This window comes from Motacilla alba, chromosome 2 (assembly GCF_015832195.1).
Source record: "Motacilla alba alba isolate MOTALB_02 chromosome 2, Motacilla_alba_V1.0_pri, whole genome shotgun sequence".
Classification (NCBI taxonomy): Eukaryota; Metazoa; Chordata; class Aves; order Passeriformes; family Motacillidae; genus Motacilla; species Motacilla alba.
Genome location: NC_052017.1, coordinates 150753629 through 150772284, shown reverse-complemented (window position 1 = coordinate 150772284; position 18656 = coordinate 150753629). Strand labels below are relative to the sequence as shown.

The 18656-nt window shown below is 51.2% G+C and overlaps 6 protein-coding genes across 6 annotated transcripts; all 6 read left to right on the top strand.

Moving 5' to 3' along the window:
• Positions 1-231: 231 nt before the first annotated feature.
• On the top strand, positions 232-562 carry LOC119697876 (feather beta keratin-like). Its single transcript, XM_038129231.1, has one exon. It carries the CDS (start codon positions 237-239, stop codon positions 543-545), a length of 309 nt encoding a protein of 102 aa, XP_037985159.1. The 5' UTR covers positions 232-236; the 3' UTR covers positions 546-562.
• A 3257-nt stretch (positions 563-3819) lies between these two features.
• On the top strand, positions 3820-4131 carry LOC119698047 (feather beta keratin-like). Its single transcript, XM_038129504.1, has one exon. It carries the CDS (start codon positions 3820-3822, stop codon positions 4129-4131), a length of 312 nt encoding a protein of 103 aa, XP_037985432.1.
• Positions 4132-6846: 2715 nt separating this feature from the next.
• Positions 6847-7155, top strand: LOC119697865 (feather beta keratin-like). Its single transcript, XM_038129208.1, has one exon. It carries the CDS (start codon positions 6847-6849, stop codon positions 7153-7155), a length of 309 nt encoding a protein of 102 aa, XP_037985136.1.
• Positions 7156-9864: 2709 nt separating this feature from the next.
• On the top strand, positions 9865-10173 carry LOC119697803 (feather beta keratin-like). Its single transcript, XM_038129087.1, has one exon. It carries the CDS (start codon positions 9865-9867, stop codon positions 10171-10173), a length of 309 nt encoding a protein of 102 aa, XP_037985015.1.
• A 3382-nt stretch (positions 10174-13555) lies between these two features.
• LOC119698031 (feather beta keratin-like) lies at positions 13556-13864 on the top strand. Its single transcript, XM_038129485.1, has one exon. It carries the CDS (start codon positions 13556-13558, stop codon positions 13862-13864), a length of 309 nt encoding a protein of 102 aa, XP_037985413.1.
• A 2712-nt stretch (positions 13865-16576) lies between these two features.
• Positions 16577-16945, top strand: LOC119697832 (feather beta keratin-like). The gene has a single exon (XM_038129147.1). The coding sequence runs from the start codon at positions 16577-16579 to the stop codon at positions 16883-16885; it is 309 nt and encodes a 102-aa protein (XP_037985075.1). The 3' UTR covers positions 16886-16945.
• Positions 16946-18656: the final 1711 nt, after the last annotated feature.

The window sequence follows — 18656 nt, the reverse complement described above, 5'->3', positions numbered from 1 at the left end:
CCTCCTGCTCCTGCCCAAAACTAGGTGAGTCTCAAGCCGCTGACCCCCCTGCTCCTGCACCCCTAACCCATCTCTTGCAGCATGCTCACCACGAACATCAGGAGCCCTCACGCTGCCCCACAGCCACACAACAGCCTCCACACAACCTAACCCTGCTGACACTTCACTCCTTGCATCCTCAAACTTTTACCCATCCTCACCCCCTCTCCCTTCCAGGCACCCTCCACACCACACCCATGGCCTGCAACAACATCTGCAGTCCCTGCGGACCCACCCCGCTGGCCAACAGCTGCAACGAGCCCTGTGCCCTGCAATGCCAGGATTCCCACGTCATCATCAACCCTTCCCCTGTGCTGGTCACCCTGCCAGGACCCATCATGACCTCCTTCCCCCAGAACACCGCCGTCGGATCCACCTCCTCCGCTGCTCTGGGCACTGAGCTCAATGCCCAGGGACAGCCCATCTCTGGCGGATTTGGCTTTGGCCTTGGCTACGGCCTGGGAGGCCTGGGCTGCTATGGCAGAAGGGGCGGCTACATCTGCTAAGGGCCCTCAGCACCACCCCTGACACCACCAGCTCTGGCCTCTCGCAACACCTCCTGCAAGCAAAGCACCTTGGCTGATGGTCTCTCTTCTTCCACCTCACACCTGATTCCTTCAGCTTCTTTCTTCTCAGCATTCTTACAATCCAATAAAATTTTCTTGCATCACAACCTCAGTTGTTTCCTCTTCTTTTTGAATTCCTATGGTTTCTCACATCCTCACCCTGGGCAATTCCAGCACTCAACCATTTCGTTGGATGGAAAGGGAATAAAGAACATTTCTTAGCCAATATGTCCCCACCAGCAACAACCAACGCTGACATGGGAATCAGGGGAGAAGGGGGAACCTTCCAGAACATGGCACAAGGCCATCCCCTCATCTACCAAAGGCTTTGATACTCTGTCCTGGGCACTGCTCTGTCAAAGTCAATCTCTGCCCGCATACACTTGAACAATTCTCTTCTCAGAAACACTCTTGAGTCGTCCCAATGAACAGAAGAACAGTAGCATCCACTTCAGCAGGAAATCTGGAGAGCAACTTCTTCCATCTCCTCTGCTCAAGCAGACCCAGCAGGAGCATGATTTCCAGAATTACATCCAGTTCAGTTTTGTACCTCCAAGAAGAGAGACCCCATTGTCTCTTACACTCTGCGACCATCCACATGCACTTAAAAATTTTTGCTTCCTTTGTCCATGGAATTCCATGCATTTTCACTTGTGCATATGCCCGCTTTCTCTTCAGTTCTGCGGTGCTGACAACAGCTGAGTTCCCATCACTGGTGACACACCCTGTCCAGCCTTGTCTCCTCATAATCCCACCTCTGAAGAGGGTCCACAGGCAGTCAGCCGAGTAATACCACTCACAACCAATGTGGCTACATGCCGTTCTACTGTATTCAGCAACTTTGGCATATTTATCCTTCTCTATACACTGTCCCACAACCCCTAATGCTTAATGCTCGTTGGTTAAGTAGCTATATTCACACACATGTTAATTACTGATTGGTTGTCACGCTATAAGCATTTTTAGCTAAGGTGTGCCAAATTAGCAGTTCCCACAACATGCTTGGCATCTGGTTTCATCTTGGCACAATGCTCATTCTTCCTTGATGTATCTATTCCAGGACAGTACATGGTCTATCTTGTTCTGAGGACAGTACATGGTGTTCAAAATAACTCTGTAATCTGCAGACCAGGGTTGTCCAATTCCTGCAGGAGAATATCATGGCCTTGCTTGGCCAAGAATTCTTCTACACACCTCTCTCAGTCTCTCCTCGAGCAAGGATTCTCCAGCCCTCGCACTATCTGGTGGCCCTCAACCAGTCTTCGTCCACTACGTGCTCGTGCTTCTTCACCTGTGGACACCAGAACTGCCCACACCACTCCTCACGGCATCTCACCAGTGGTCTAAAGAGACAAAGGGCTACCCCTCCGGATCTCATGGCAATAGTTTTCTGAAATCTGCTTGGACACAGGTGACACCAAATGAAGTAATGGCCCACTGCAACCTTCTGGTCTCTTTTTTCTCCACCACCACCAGCACAGGGTCCTGCTCACAAAAGCCACTTTTCAGACTCTCTGCCCAATGCATGGTCTGGGGCCCGGTGCTATTGCTGTCCAGATATAGAACTTCACATCCCCTTCCTAGAACTTTGGGAGATTCCTTTAACCCTTAGTCTCAAGGTCATTCTGAGCGCTGGAAGAGCCAAGTGATGCTTCAGACATTCCATCATCTGCCAGCTCACTGAGGAGGCAACTCAACTCTCCTACTGCCCACATGGAAGGGAAGACTCCAGGTGCTCACACCTGACACACATGCAAAGCCCAGACCAGCCTGACACACCTGCGATAGTTTGGGGCCCCTCTTCACAACTCACTCACAAACCCAAAACCATGAGTTCCACAGGCTGGCATCACTGATGACACTCCACCTCTCCAAAATATTGCTCACATCTTCAGTCCTTTCACCATCAGCACCAGACTTTGGTTTCCAATACTCACACTTTAAAGGAGGAATGACCGCAATGGAAGGGGCAGCTCCTCATGCACAGCACAGCTGCAAAGGCCACACCAGCCTGATATGGCTGTGGTGGAATGGGGCCCCTCTTCACAACACTCCCACAAAAAAACCCACACAATTGACACAGAATGACCTCACTGATGACACCCACATTTTTCTTAGCCTCTTGCTGTCTATTTTGTTTTTTTTCCGACATGCATCTTCCAAACACATCCTCCCAAATACCAGCTCTCACTTAAAAGCTGCCACCAAGGTCAAATGGACACTTCCTCAAGAGCAGGACATGACACTGCAGAGTTCTGTGCAAGAAAAGACTCCTCACATCATGACTTGCAAGGCTGTGTCAGACAAAACTGACATTATGACTTCCATTCTGTTACCTCAAGAGAGTAAAAAGGACAAAACTCTTTTCCTGAAAAGTGAATGTCTGTAGTTCCAGCAGCTGCTCCTCACACGCCTTCTTCTCCTTATCCTTTACCAGCTATGGATGAACCAACACAAGAGCTTGGGGAGTATGGGAGGCATCCCTAAAGAACAGGAATTTCTTTCCAAAATCCAGTGGCAAAGGCCTGAAATATAGAGATGTTTTGGGATTTTGCAACATGGTAGGGAAACAGAAAATGTGATGGAAAGGGACCTGTCACTTGTCACTCCCAGAAGAGCTGCAAAGCCCAAACGAGCCTGACGTGGCTGTGGCTGAATGAGGCTCCTGTTCACCACCCACCCACAAAACCACAGCACACCACTGCCACAATGATGACATCCCACTTCTCCAAAGCTTTGGTCACGTCTACAGCCGTCCCAGAGGAACAGCACTAACAGCAGCCTTTGGTCTCTAATTCCTGCATTTAAAAGCTGCCGCCAAGGTCACGTCCTCAAGAGCAGGACATGACACTGCAGAGTTGTAGGATGGAAAAGGCTTCCCAACTCAGCACTCACAAGGCCTGCAAAATGCCCCAAGGCCATGGGACAAGGCTGTCCCACCCCTCCAGGACCTGCATAAAAGACAGCCCAGAGCCTCCTCCCTCACACACTTCTCCTCCTGATCCTGCCAACAACCAGGTGAGCCTCAAGCCCCTGAACCTCCTGCTCCTGCACCCCTAGCCCCTTTCTCTCAGCACGCTCAGCACCAGCCACTGCAGCCCTCATGCCTCCCCATGGACCCACAGCAGCCTCCACATTCTACAATGCCCCTTGTCCCATTTCCATTCCCTGCCTTTACCACCTCCTTCTTCCAGGCACCCTTCACACCACACCCATGGCCTGCAACAACATCTGCCGTCCCTGCGGACCCACCCCGCTGGCCAACAGCTGCAACGAGCCCTGTGCCCTGCAATGCCAGAACTCCAGCGTCATCATCAACCCTTCCCCTGTGCTGGTCACCCTGCCAGGACCCATCATGACCTCCTTCCCCCAGAACACCGCCGTCGGATCCACCTCCTCCGCTGCTCTGGGCACTGAGCTCAATGCCCAGGGACAGCCCATCTCTGGCGGATTTGGCTTTGGCCTTGGCTACGGCCTGGGAGGCCTGGGCTGCTATGGCAGAAGGGGCTATGGCTACATCTGCTAAGGGGCCACTGCACCACCCCTGACACCACCAGCTCTGGCCTCTGGCAACACCTCCTGCAAGCAGAGCAATTTTGCTGATGGTCTCTCTACTGTCACCTCACCCTGGATCTCTTCAAGTTCTCTCCCTTGTCTTTTAATTCTTTTGCTTCAATAAAGTTTTCCTGCATCAAAGCCAAACATGTCTTCTCTTCATTTGAATTCCAAAGCTCTCACACCCTCACCCATGTGGTGGATGGCAAAGGCACATAACCCCTTCCTAAACAAGTAGAAACCCACCAGTAATAACCAAGACTGGAACAGGAAGCAGAGTTGGAATGGGAACTTCTAGAACATGACAAAAAAACATCACCTGCCTTACCAAATGCTTTGAAACAGCAATGCTGTCCTGCTCATTGCTCTGGAAAAGCCTCTCCGTGCCGGCATAGCCTTGACAAGATCTCCTCCCATCAGAACTCTCAAACCACACAAACAATCACAATATCATCCACCCTCACAGTAACTCAAGAAGCGCTGCAAGGACTTCCATCCCCTCTGCGAAAGGAAGGCTCCCCAGAGAAGGATTTCCAGAACCATGGACACTTCAGGTTTTCATCTCACTGGATACAGGTATTCCTGCACCTCTTCTACTCTATGACAATCCTCACACTAAGAAAGGGTGGTCTTCTCTCCCCACGGAATTCCATCTGTTCTCACTTGTGCCTTTGCTGACTTGTAACAACGCCACATCCAGCTTTGTCTCCTGGAAGCCCCAGCCTTTTCAGTCCACCCTGAAAAATCCTCCAGCCCTTTAAATATCTTGGTAGCCCTGAACTGGCCTTGTTTCACTAAGTCTGTGAGCCTACTCCCTGGGGCATCGAAGAACAGCTCACACCGGCTCACAGCAGTTTGGAGGATGTTCAACAGTTTTGGCCTCATGGATACGATTCTTCAGTTACTTCATTTGGGCTTTGAATCCAGCCTCACTTTGGATCACAAGGCCCCACGTCATATTGTCTAAATTATATATAAAACGAGCAGTCCACCTCACCGACCCCTTACACCATCTCTACATCCTTGCATAGTCTGGGATGATGCAGCAGGGAGACAGTGCCAAAGACATGGCTCAGAGGAGGAGGTCAACACCAGCCATGGTTCCCTCATCACCCACACTAAGATTCTTTTTTTCTGTAGGTAACTCAGAGGTCACTAAGACATGATTTTGCCCTGCAAAATCAACTCTAACTGCTCCTCATCACCCTGTACCAGCTGAACTTGGAAATGCTTTGTAGGGGAAATATTGTGTGCAGGAACAAGGACCCCAGAAAGCCTAGGGCAAGGTGGGAGGGAGTAATCGCCCCAGAATGGGACAGGTCCTAATGCCCAGCACAGCCACAAAGCTCCAACCAGCCTGACAGAACTGTCAAGGAATGGGGTCCCTCTCTCAAATGCAGACACAAACCTAAGCAAACCTGTCCCATGGGTTGACCTCACTGATGACATCCCAATTTTCACAGGCATTTGTGGTTCATTCTGGTTTCTCTGACACGCACCTCCAAGCAAATCCTCCCAAATGCCAACTCTCCCTTTAAAGCCGCTGCCAAGGCCAGACGGACATGGTCACAAAGAGGAGGACATGGAATAGTAGAGTTGCAGGAACAAAAACAGTCCCCAGTGCGTGACACATCAGGCTGGGCTAGGAAAAACTGATGTTATGCTTTACATTCCGGTACTTTGAGAGAGTAAAAAAGGTCAACTCATTTGTAATGAAAATTGAATGCATCCAGCTCCTTCAACTGCTCCTCACACACCGTCTTCCTACCCTTAACTAGTTTGCCTTTTCACCTTTCACTCAGAGCCCAGTAATGGGACCCCATGGTATGACCCCGCTGGGGCCAGCTGAGATGAGCCCTACAGATGAAGAAAACAAAACACATTGCAGAGCAAAAAAGGAATCTTTAAATCACAGTGATTGATTTCCCATCTCCAGCAGGAAAGACCTGACATAGAAACAGGTCTAGAATGTTGACAATGTGACAGGAAGCGAGAGAATGGGATGGAAGGGGAAACCCGTCTTCCGCAGGAGAGCTGCAAAGCCCAGATGAGCCTGACGTGGCTGTGGGGGAATGAGGACCCTCTCCACAAAACAGCCACAAACCACAGCACACCACGGCCAGGGTGTGACTTCAATGTTGACACCCACTGTCCAAAACTTTGGTCACCTCTACAGACCTCCACAAAAAACATCATCATCAACAGACCTTGGTCTCTAATACTTGCATTTAAAAGTTGCCGAGGTCAGATGGAGACAGACTGAAAAGTAGGACATGACACAGCATAATTGCGGAATGTAAAACACCCCCCACCTCAGGATTCACCACTCTGAGACAACCAGGAACTGTGGCCTGCAAAATATTCGAAGGCCATGGGACAAGGCTGTCCCGCCCCTCCATGAGCAGCATAAAAGCCGGCCCAGAGCCTCCCTCTCACACACACTTCTCCTCACACCTTCTCTGGCTGCTGCTGACAACTAGGTAAGCCTGAGGCCCCTGACCCTCCTGATCCTGCACCCCTGGACCCTCTCTTGCAGCTCACTCAGCCCCAGCCTTTCCAGACCTCATACTGCCCCACAGTGCCTCAGCAGCCTCCACACTCCCTCACCCTTCTGACACTTCACCCTTTGCACACCTATGGGTCTAACATCCTTCACCCATCTCTCCTCCAGAGATACTCCACAATCATGGCCTGCAACAACATCTGCAGTCCCTGCGGACCCACCCCGCTGGCCAACAGCTGCAACGAGCCCTGTGCCCTGCAATGCCAGGATTCCCACGTCATCATCAACCCTTCCCCTGTGCTGGTCACCCTGCCAGGACCCATCATGACCTCCTTCCCCCAGAACACCGCCGTCGGATCCACCTCCTCCGCTGCTCTGGGCACTGAGCTCAATGCCCAGGGACAGCCCATCTCTGGCGGATTTGGCTTTGGCCTTGGCTACGGCCTGGGAGGCCTGGGCTGCTATGGCAGAAGGGGCGGCTACATCTGCTAAAGGCCCTCGGCACCACCCCTGACACCACCAGCTCTGGCCTCTGGCAACACCTCCTGCAAGCAGAGCACATCGGCTGATGGTCTCTCTACTGTCACCTCACTCTGGATCTCTTCAAGTTCTCTCCCTTGTCTTTTAATTCTTTTGCCTCAATAAAGTTTTCCTGCATCAAACCCAAACATGTCTCCTTCTTTGAACTGCAAAGCTCTCACACTCTCACCCATGGGGTGGATGGCAAAGGGACACAACACCTTCCTAAACAAGTAGAAACCCACCAGTAATAACCAAGACTGGAACAGGAAGCAGAGTTGGAATGGGAACTTCTCGAACACGACAAAATCCCATCACCTTCCTTACCAAAGCATGGACACAACAATGCTCTCCTGCTCATTGCTCTGGAAAAGTCTCTCCGTGCCGGCATAGCCTTGACAAGATCTCCTCCCATCAGAACTCTCAAACCACACAAACACTCACAATACCATCCACTCTCAGAGAAACTCGAGAAGCGCTGCAAGGACTTCCATCCCCTCTGCTCAAGGAAGGCTCCCCAGAGAAAGATTTCCAGAACCATGGACACTTCAGGTTTTCATCTCCCTGGACAGAGTGATTCCAGCACCTCTTCCTCTCTGTGACCACCCTCACACTAAAAAAGGCTGCTCTGCTCTGCCCATGGAATTCCATCTGTTCTCACTTGTGCCCTTGCTGACTTGTAACAACGCCACATCCAGCTTTGTCTCCTGGAAGCCCCAGCTCTCTAAGTCCTCCGGCCCTTTAAATATCATGGTAGCCCTGAACTGGCCTTGTTTCACTAAGTCTGTGAGCCTACTCCCCGGGGCATCCAAGAACAGCTCACACCGCCTCACATCAGCTTGGAGGATATGGAACACTTTTGGCCTCATGGATACGTTTCTTGAGTTCATTTGGGCTTTGAATCCAGCCTCACTTTGGATCACAAGGCCCCAGGTCATGTTGTCGAAATTATATATCAATAGAGCAGTCCACCTCACCGACCCCTTACACCATCTCTACATCCTTGCATAGTCTGGGATGATGCAGTAGGAGAAAGTGCCAAAGACATGGCTCAGAGGAGGAGGTCAACACCAGGCATGGCTCCCTCATCACCCACACTAAGATTCTTCTTTTCTGTAGTTAACTCAGAGGTCACTACGACATGATTTTGCCCTCCAAAATCAACTCTAACTGCTCCTCATCACCCTGTACCAGCTGAACTTGGAATTGCTTTGTAGGGGAAACATTGGGTGCAGGAACAAGGACCCCAGAAAGCCATGGGCAAGGTGGGAGGGAGTAAACACCCCGGAAGGGGACAGGTCCTAATGCCCAGCACAGCCATGAAGCTCCAACCAGCCTGACAGGACTGTCAAGGAATGGGGTCCCTCTCTCAAATGCAGACACAAACCAAAGCAAACCTGTCCCATGGGGTGACCTCACTGATGACATCCCAATTTTCACAGGCATTTGTGGTTCATTCTGGTTTCTCTGACACGCACCTCCAAGCAAATCCTCCCAAATGCCAACTCTCCCTTTAAAGCCGCTGCCAAGGTCAGACGGACAGGGTCACAAGAGCAGGACATGGAATTGTAGAGTTGCAGGAAGGAAAACGGTCCCCAGTGCATGATGGCATGTCAAGCTGGGCTAGGAAAAGCTGATGTTATGCTTTACATTCAGGTACTTTGAGAGAGTAAAAAGGTCAACTCTTTTGTAATGAAAATTGAATGCATCCAGCTCCTTCAACTGCTCCTCACACACCGTCTTCCTACCCTTCACTAGTTTGCCTTTTCACCTTTCACTCAGAGCCCAGCAATGGGACCCCATGCTATGACCCACCTGGGGCCAGCTGAGATGAGCACAACAGTTGAATAAAAAAAAACACATTGGAGAGCAAAAAAGGAATCCTCAAATCACAGGGATTGTTTTCCCATCTCCAGTAAAAATGGCCTGACATAGAAACAGGTTTAGAATTTGGAAACTGTGACAGGAAGCGAGAGAATGGGATGGAAGGGGAAACCCGTCTTCTGCAGGAGAGCTGCAAAGCCAAAATGAGCCTGATGAGGCTGTGGGGGAATGAGGACCCTCTCCACAAGACACCCACAAAGCACAGCACACCAGGATCATAGGGCGACTTCACTGTTGACACCCTGCTGTCTAAAGCTTTGGTCACATCTACCACCCACTACAAAAAATATAATCATCAAGAGCCCTTGGTCTCTAATGCTTGCACTTAAAAGCTGCCACCAAGGTCAGATGAACACGGATGCAAAAGTAGAACATGACACTGCAGAGTTGTGGGATGAAAAACACTCCCCACCTCAGCACTCACCACTCTGAGACAACAAGGAACTCCGGCCTGCCAAATGCCCCAAGGCCATGGGACAAGGCTGTCCCACCCCTCCAGAACCAGCATAAAAGCCAGCCCAGAGCCTCTCTCCCTCACACACTTCTCCTCACGCCTTCTGCACCTGCTGCTTCACACAGCCAGGTGAGCCTCTAGCCCCGACCCTCCTGATCCTGCACCCCTGGTCCCTCTCTTCCAGCATGCTCAGCTCCAGCCTCAGCAGCCCTCACGCCTCCCCACAGCCCCACAACACCCTCCACACTGCATCATCCGGCTGACAATTTTTGCTCTCTGCACCCCCCCACTCCTGCCCTGTCTCACCCTCTCTCTCTCTTTCAGGTACCCTCCACACCACACCCATGGCCTGCAACAACATCTGCAGTCCCTGCGGACCCACCCCGCTGGCCAACAGCTGCAATGAGCCCTGTGCCCTGCAATGCCAGGATTCCCACGTCATCATCAACCCTTCCCCTGTGCTGGTCACCCTGCCAGGACCCATCATGACCTCCTTCCCCCAGAACACCGCCGTCGGATCCACCTCCTCCGCTGCTCTGGGCACTGAGCTCAATGCCCAGGGACAGCCCATCTCTGGCGGATTTGGCTTTGGCCTTGGCTATGGCCTGGGAGGCCTGGGCTGCTATGGCAGAAGGGGCGGCTACATCTGCTAAGGGCCCTCAGCACCACCCCTGACACCACCAGCTCTGGCCTCTCGCAACACCTCCTGCAAGCAAAGCACCTCAGCTGATGGTCTCTCTTCTTCCACCTCACACCTGATTCCTTCAGCTTCTTCCTTCTCAGCATACTTTCAATTCAATAAAATTTTCTTGCATCACAACTTGAGTTTCCTCCTCTTCTTTTTGAATTCCTATGGTTTCTCACATCCTCACCCTGGGCAATTCCAGCACTCAACAATTTTGTTGGATGGAAATGGAGCAAAGAACATTTCTTGGCAAATATGCCCCCACCAGCAACAACCAACGCTTGACATGGGAATCAGGGGAGAAGGGAGAACCTTCCAGAACATGACACAAGGCCATTCCCTCATCTACCAAAAGCTTTGATACAAGAACTCTGTCCTGGGCACAGCTCTGTCATTGTCCCTCTACGCCAGCATACACTTGAACAATTCTCTTCTCAGAAACACTCTTGAGTCGTCCCAATGAACAGAAGAACAATAGCATCCACTTCAGCAGGAAATCTGGAGAGCAACTTCTTCCATCTCCTCTGCTCAAGCAGGCCCAGCAGGAGCATGATTTCCAGAATTACAGCCAGTTCAGTTTTGTACCTCCATGAAAAGGGACCTCCTTGTCTCTTACACTCTGCGACTATCCACAGCCACTTAAAAATCCTTGCTTCCTTTGCCCATGGAATTCCATGCATTTTCACTTGTGCATGTGCCCACTTTCCCTTCAGTTCTGCGGTGCTGACAACAGCTGAGTTCCCATCACTGGTGACACACCCTGTCCAGCCTTGTCTCCTCATAATCCCACCTCTGAAGAGGGTCCACAGGCAGTCAGCCGAGTAATACCACTCACAAACAATGTGGCTACATGCCGTTCTACTGTATTCAGCAACTTTGGCATATTTATCCTTCTCTATACACTGTCCCACAACCCCTAATGCTTAATGCTCGTTGGTTAAGTAGCTATATTCACACACATGTTAATTACTGATTGGTTGTCACGCTATAAGCATTTTTAGCTAAGGTGTGCAAAATCAGCAGTTCCCACAACATGCTTGGCATCTGGTTTCATCTTGGCACAATGCTCATTCTTCCTTGATGTATCTATTCCAGGACAGTACATGGTCTATCTTGTTCCGAGGACAGTACATGATGTTCAAAATAACTCTGTAATCTGCTGGCCAGGGTTGTCCAATTCCTGCAGGAGAATAGCATGGCCTTGCTTGGCCAAGAATTCTTCTACACACCTCTCTCAGTCCCTCCTCTAGCAAGGATTCTCCAGCCCTCGCACTATCTGGTGGCCCTCAACCAGTCTTCGTCCACTACGCACTTGTGCTTCTTCACCTGTGGACGCCAGAACTGCCCACACCACTCCTCACGGCATCTCACCAGTGCTCTAAAGGGACAAAGAGCTACCCCTCCAGATCTCATGGCAACAGTTTTCTGAAATCTGCTTGGACACGGGTGACACCAAATGAAGTAATGGCCCACTGCGACCTTATGGTCTCTTTTTTCTCCACCACCACCAGCACAGGGTCCTGCTCACAAAAGCCACTTTTCAGACTCTCAGCCCAATGCATGGTCTGGGGCCCGGTGCTATTGCTGTCCAGATATAGAACTTCACATCCCCTTCCTAGAACTTTGGGAGATTCCTTTAACCCTTAGTCTCAAGGTCATTCTGAGCGGTGGAAGAGCCAAGTGATGCTTCAGACACTCCATCATCTGCCAGCTCGCTCAAGGGGCAACTCTCCTAATATCTAAAAGGAATGCACGAGTGCAGGTGCTCACAAATGGCACAGATGCGAAGCCCAGAGCAGCCTGACTGACCTGGGATACTTTGGGTCCCCTCTTCACAACTCACCCACAAACCCAAAACCATAAGCTCCACAGGCTGGCCTCACTGATGACACCCCACCTCTCCAAACATTCCTCCCTTCTTCAGTCCCGTTTGACACACACCATCCACACCAGAATTTGGTTTCAATACTCACACTTTAAAGGAGGAATGACCACAATGGAAGGGGCAGCTCCTCATGCACAGCACAGCTGCAAAGGCCACACCAGCCTGACATGGCTGCGGTGGCATGGGGCCCCTCTTCACAACACACCCACAAATTAAACCACACCAGTACCACAAAATGACCTGACTGGTGACACCCGTGTAAGTCCTTGGGCCTTTGTTGCATATTTTGTTTTTTCTGACACACATCTCCCAAGCAAATCCTCCCAAATACCACCTCTCACTTAAAAGCAGACACCAAGGGAGGTGGACAGAGCCTTGGCATGACATTAAATGATTGTGAGAAGAAAAACACTACCCATATCACAATGCGCAAGTCCATGCCACACAAAACCAACGCTACAATTTCCGTTCAGGTACCTGAACGGAGTAGCAAGGTCAAGCATTTTTTTCTGAAAAGTTTGCAATACCATCAACTGCTCCTCACGTCTTCTTATCCTGGACTAGTTTTCCTTTCTAGGTTTGACCAGATCCTGGCAACAGGACCCCAGAGTGTGACCCTGCTTGGATCAGTTGAGATGAGTGCAATGGATGCAACAACACAAGACATTGGAGAGCAGGGGATTGTTTTCCCACATCCAGCAGGAAAGGCCTGGCATATAGACAGGTTTACAATGTTTGCAACAGGACAGGGAGGGAGAGAATAGGACGGAACGGGACACTCATCATCCCCAGAAGAGTTGTAAAGCCCAGATGAGCCTGATGTGGCTGTGGGGGAATAAGAACCCTCTCCACAAGACACCCACAAACCACAGCCCACCACGGCCAGGAGATGACTTCACTGTTGACATTCCACAGTAAAAAGCTTTGGTCACATCGAGAGCCCTCCACAAAAAAGATGATCGCCAAGAGCCCTTGGTCTCCAATACTTGCATTTAAAAGCTGCCGCCAAGGTCAGATGGACACAGACACAAAAGCAGGACATGACACTGCAGACGTGCGGGATGCAAAACACTCCCCACGTCAGGATTCACCACTCTGAGCCAACCAGGAACTCCGGCCTGCCAAATGCCCCAAGGCCATGGGACAAGGCTGTCCCACCCCTCCAGAACCTGCATAAAAGCCGGCCCAGAGCCTCTCTCCCTCACACACTTCTCCTCACGCCTTCTGCTCCTGCTGCTTCACACAGCCAGGTGAGCCTCTAGCCCCGACCCTCCTGATCCTGCACCCCTGGACCCTCTCTTCCAGCATGCTCAGCCCCAGCCTCTACAGCCCTCACGCCTCCCCACAGCCCCACAACAGCCTCCACACTGCATCATCCGGCTGACAATTTTTGCTCTCTGCACCCCCCCACTCCTGCCTTGTCTCACCCTCTCTCTCTCTTTCAGGTACCCTCCACACCACACCCATGGCCTGCAACAACATCTGCAGTCCCTGCGGACCCACCCCGCTGGCCAACAGCTGCAATGAGCCCTGTGCCCTGCAATGCCAGGATTCCCACGTCATCATCAACCCTTCCCCTGTGCTGGTCACCCTGCCAGGACCCATCATGACCTCCTTCCCCCAGAACACCGCCCTTGGATCCACCTCCTCCGCTGCTCTGGGCACTGAGCTCAATGCCCAGGGACAGCCCATCTCTGGCGGATTTGGCTTTGGCCTTGGCTACGGCCTGGGAGGCCTGGGCTGCTATGGCAGAAGGGGCGGCTACATCTGCTAAGGGCCCTCAGCACCACCCCTGACACCACCAGCTCTGGCCTCTGGCAACACCTCCTGCAAGCAGAGCACATCGGCTGATGGTCTCTCTACTGTCACCTCACTCTGGATCTCTTCAAGTTCTCTCTCTTCTCTTTAAATTCTTTGGCCTCAATAAAGTTTTCCTCCATCAAAGCCAAACATGTCTTCTCTTCATTTTGAATTCCAAAGCTTTCACACCCTCACCCATGGGGTGGATGGCAAAGGGACACAACCCCTTCCTAAACAAGTAGAACCCCACCAGTAATAACCATGACTGGAGCAGGAAGCAGAGTTGGAATGGGAACTTCTAGAACACGACAAAAACACATCGCCTGCCTTACCAAAGGCTTTGACACAACAATGCTCTCCTGCTCATTGCTCTTTCAAAGCCTCGCCGTGACGGCACAGCCTTGACAAGATCTCCTCCCATCAGAACTCTCAAACCACACAAACACTCACAATACCATCCACTCTCAGAGAAACTTGAGAAGCGCTGCAAGGACTTCCATCCCCTCTGCTCAAGGAAGGCTACCCAGAGGAGAATTTCTAGAACCATAGACACTTCAGGTTTTCATCTCCCTGGACAGAGTGATTCCAGCACCTCTTCCTCTCTGTGACCACCCTCACACTAAAAAAGGCTTCTCTGCTCTGCCCATGGAATTCCATCTGTTCTCACTTGTGCCCTTGCTGACTTGTAACAACGCCACATCCAGCTTTGTCTCCTGGAAGCCCCAGCTCTCTAAGTCCTCCGGCCCTTTAAATATCATGGTAGCCCTGAACTGGCCTTGTTTCACTAAGTCTGTGGGCCTACTCCCCGGGGCATCCAAGAACAGCTCACACCGCCTCACATCAGCTTGGAGGATACGGAACAGTTTTGGCCTCATGGATACGTTTCTTCAGTTACTTCATTTGGGCTTTGAATCCAGCCTCACTTTGGAACACAAGGCCCCAGGTCATGTTGTCTAAATTATATATAAAACGAGCAGTCCACCTCACCGACCCCTTACACCATCTCTACATCCTTGCATAGTCTGGGATGATGCAGTAGGAGAAAGTGCCAAAGACATGGCTCAGATGTGGAGGTAAATGCCACCATGGCTCCCTCATCACCCACACTAAGATTCTTTTTTTTCTGTAGGTAACTCAGAGGTCACTAAGACCTGATTTTGCCCTCCAAACTCAACTCTAACTGCTCCTCATCACCCTGTACCAGCTGAACTTGGAATTGCTTTGTAGGGGAAACATTGTGTGCAGGAACAAGGATCCCAGAAAGCCAAGGGCAAGGTGGGAGGGAGCAAACGCCCCGGAAGGGGACAGGTCCTAATGCCCAGCACAGCCACAAAGCTCCAACCAGCCTGACAGGGCTGTCAAGGAATGGGGTCCCTCTCTCAAATGCAGACACAAACCAAAGCACACCTGTCCCATGGGTTGACCTCACTGATGACATCCCAATTTTCACAGGCATTTGTGGTTCATTCTGGTTTCTCTGACACGCACCCTCCAAGCAAATCCTCCCAAATGCCAACTCTCACTTTAAAGCAGCTGCCAAGGCCAGATGGACACAGTCACAAAGAGGAGGACATGGAATTGTAGAGTTGCAGGAACAAAAACAGTCCCCAATGCATGACACATCAGGCTGGGCTAGGAAAAACTGATGTTATGCTTTACATTCAGGTACTTTGAGAGAGTAAAAAGGTCAACTCTTTTGTAATGAAAATTGAATGCACCCAGCTCCTTCAACTGCTCCTCACACACCGTCTTCCTACCCTTCACTAGTTTGCCTTTTCACCTTTCACTCAGAGCCCAGCAATAGGACCCCATGCTATGACCAAGCTGGGGCCAGCTGAGATGAGCCCTACAGATGAATAAAACAAAACACATTGCAGAGCAAAAAAGGAATCCTCAAATCACAGGGATTGATTTCCCATCTCCAGTAAAAAAGGCCTGACATAAAAACAGGTTTAGAATGTTGACAATATGACAGGAAGCGAGAGAATGGGATGGAAGGGGAAACCCGTCTTCCACAGGAGAGCTGCAAAGCCCAGATGAGCCTGACGTGGCTGTGGGGGAATGAGGACCCTCCCCACAAGACACCCACAAACAACAGCATGCATGGGACATTGGGCGACTTCACTGCTGACACCCACTCTCCAAAGCTCTGGTCATGTCTACAAACCTCCACAAAAAACATCATCATCAACAGACCTTGGTCTCTAATACTTGCATTTAAAAGCTGCCGCCAAGGTCAGATGGACATGGAGTCAAAAGCAGAACATGACACTACAGAGTTGTGGGATGCAAAACACTCCCCACCTCAGCACTCACCACTCTGAGTCAACCAGGAACTCCGGCCTGCCAAATGCCCCAAGGCCATGGGACAAGGCTGTCCCACCCATCCTGAACCTGCATAAAAGCCGGCCCAGAGCCTCTCTCCCTCACACACTTCTCCTCACGCCTTCTCCTCCTGCTTCTGCCGACAACCAGGTGAGTCTCAAGCCCTGACCCTCCTGCACCTGCACCCCTGGACCCTCTCTTCCAGCACGCTCAGCCCCAGCCTCTGCAGCCCTCACACATCCCCACAGCCCCACAACAACCTCCACTCTCTCCCAGCCTCCTGAATCAATGGCCCTCACACCCCCCCAAACCCTGGCTAACCAACATCTCTTCTCTTCCAGGCACCCTCCACACCACACCCATGGCCTGCAATAACATCTGCAGTCCCTGCGGACCCACCCCGCTGGCCAACAGCTGCAACGAGCCCTGTGCCCTGCAATGCCAGGATTCCCGCGTCATCATCAACCCTTCCCCTGTGCTGGTCACCCTGCCAGGACCCATCATGACCTCCTTCCCCCAGAACACCGCCGTCGGATCCACCTCCTCCGCTGCTCTGGGCACTGAGCTCAATGCCCAGGGACAGCCCATCTCTGGCGGATTTGGCTTTGGCCTTGGCTACGGCCTGGGAGGCCTGGGCTGCTATGGCAGAAGGGGCGGCTACATCTGCTAAGGGCCCTCAGCACCACCCCTGACACCACCAGCTCTGGCCTCTGGCAACACCTCCTGCAAGCAGAGCAATTTTGCTGATGGTCTCTCTCTACTGTCACCTCACTCTGGATCTCTTCAAGTTCTCTCCCTTGTCTTTTAATGCTTTTGCCTCAATAAAGTTTTCCTGCACCAAAGCCAATCATGTCTCCTTCTTTGAACTGCAAAGCTCTCACACCCTCACCATGGGGTGGATGGCAAAGGCACATAACCCCTTCCTAAACAAGTAGAACCCCACCAGTAATAACCAAGACTGGAGCAGGAAGCAGAGTTGGAATGGGAACTTCTAGAACACAATACAAACACATCACCTGCCTTACCAAAGGCTTTGACACAACAATCCTCTCCTGCTCATTGCTCTGGAAAAGTCTCTCCGTGCCGGCATAGCCTTGACAAGATCTCCTCCCATCAGAACTCTCAAACCGCACAAACACTCACAATACCATTCACTCTCAGAGAAACTCGAGAAGCGCTGCAAGGACTTCCATCCCCTCTGCGAAGGGAAGGCTCCCCAGAGAAAGATTTCCAGAACCACGGACACTTCAGGTTTTCATCTCACTGGATGCAGGTATTCCAGCACCTCTTCTAGTCTATGACAATCCTCACACTAAGAAAGGGTGGTCTTCTCTCCCCATGGATTTCCATCTGTTCTCACTTGTGCCATTGCCGACTTGTAACAACGCCACATCCAGCTTTGTCTCCTGGAAGCCCCAGCTCTCTAAGTCCTCCGGCCCTTTAAATATCATGGTAGCCCTGAACTGGCCTTGTTTCACTAAGTCTGTGAGCCTACTCCCCGGGGCATCTAAGAACAGCTCACACCGCCTCACATCAGCTTGGAGGATACGGAACAGTTTTGGCCTCATGGATACGTTTCTTCAGTTACTTCATTTGGGCTTTGAATCCAGCCTCACTTTGGAACACAAGGCCCCAGGTCATGTTGTCTAAATTATATATAAAACGAGCAGTCCACCTCACCGACCCCTTACACCATCTCTACATCCTTGCATAGTCTGGGATGATGCAGTAGGAGAAAGTGCCAAAGACATGGCTAAGAGGTGGAGGAATATGCCACCATGGCTCCCTCATCACCCACACTAAGATTCTTTTTTTTCTGTAGGTAACTCAGAGGTCACTAAGACCTGATTTTGCCCTCCAAACTCAACTCTAACTGCTCCTCATCACCCTGTACCAGCTGAACTTGGAATTGCTTTGTAGGGGAAACATTGTGTGCAGGAACAAGGATCCCAGAAAGCCAAGGGCAAGGTGGGAGGGAGCAAACGCCCCGGAAGGGGACAGGTCCTAATGCCCAGCACAGCCACAAAGCTCCAACCAGCCTGACAGGGCTGTCAAGGAATGGGGTCCCTCTCTCAAATGCAGACACAAACCAAAGCACACCTGTCCCATGGGTTGACCTCACTGATGACATCCCAATTTTCACAGGCATTTGTGGTTCATTCTGGTTTCTCTGACACGCACCCTCCAAGCAAATCCTCCCAAATGCCAACTCTCACTTTAAAGCAGCTGCCAAGGCCATACGGACACGGTCACAAAGAGGAGGACATGGAATTGTAGAGTTGCAGGAACAAAAACAGTCCCCAATGCATGACACATCAGGCTGGGCTAGGAAAAACTGATGTTATGCTTTACATTCAGGTACTTTGAGAGAGTAAAAAGGTCAACTCTTTTGTAATGAAAATTGAATGCACCCAGCTCCTTCAACTGCTCCTCACACACCG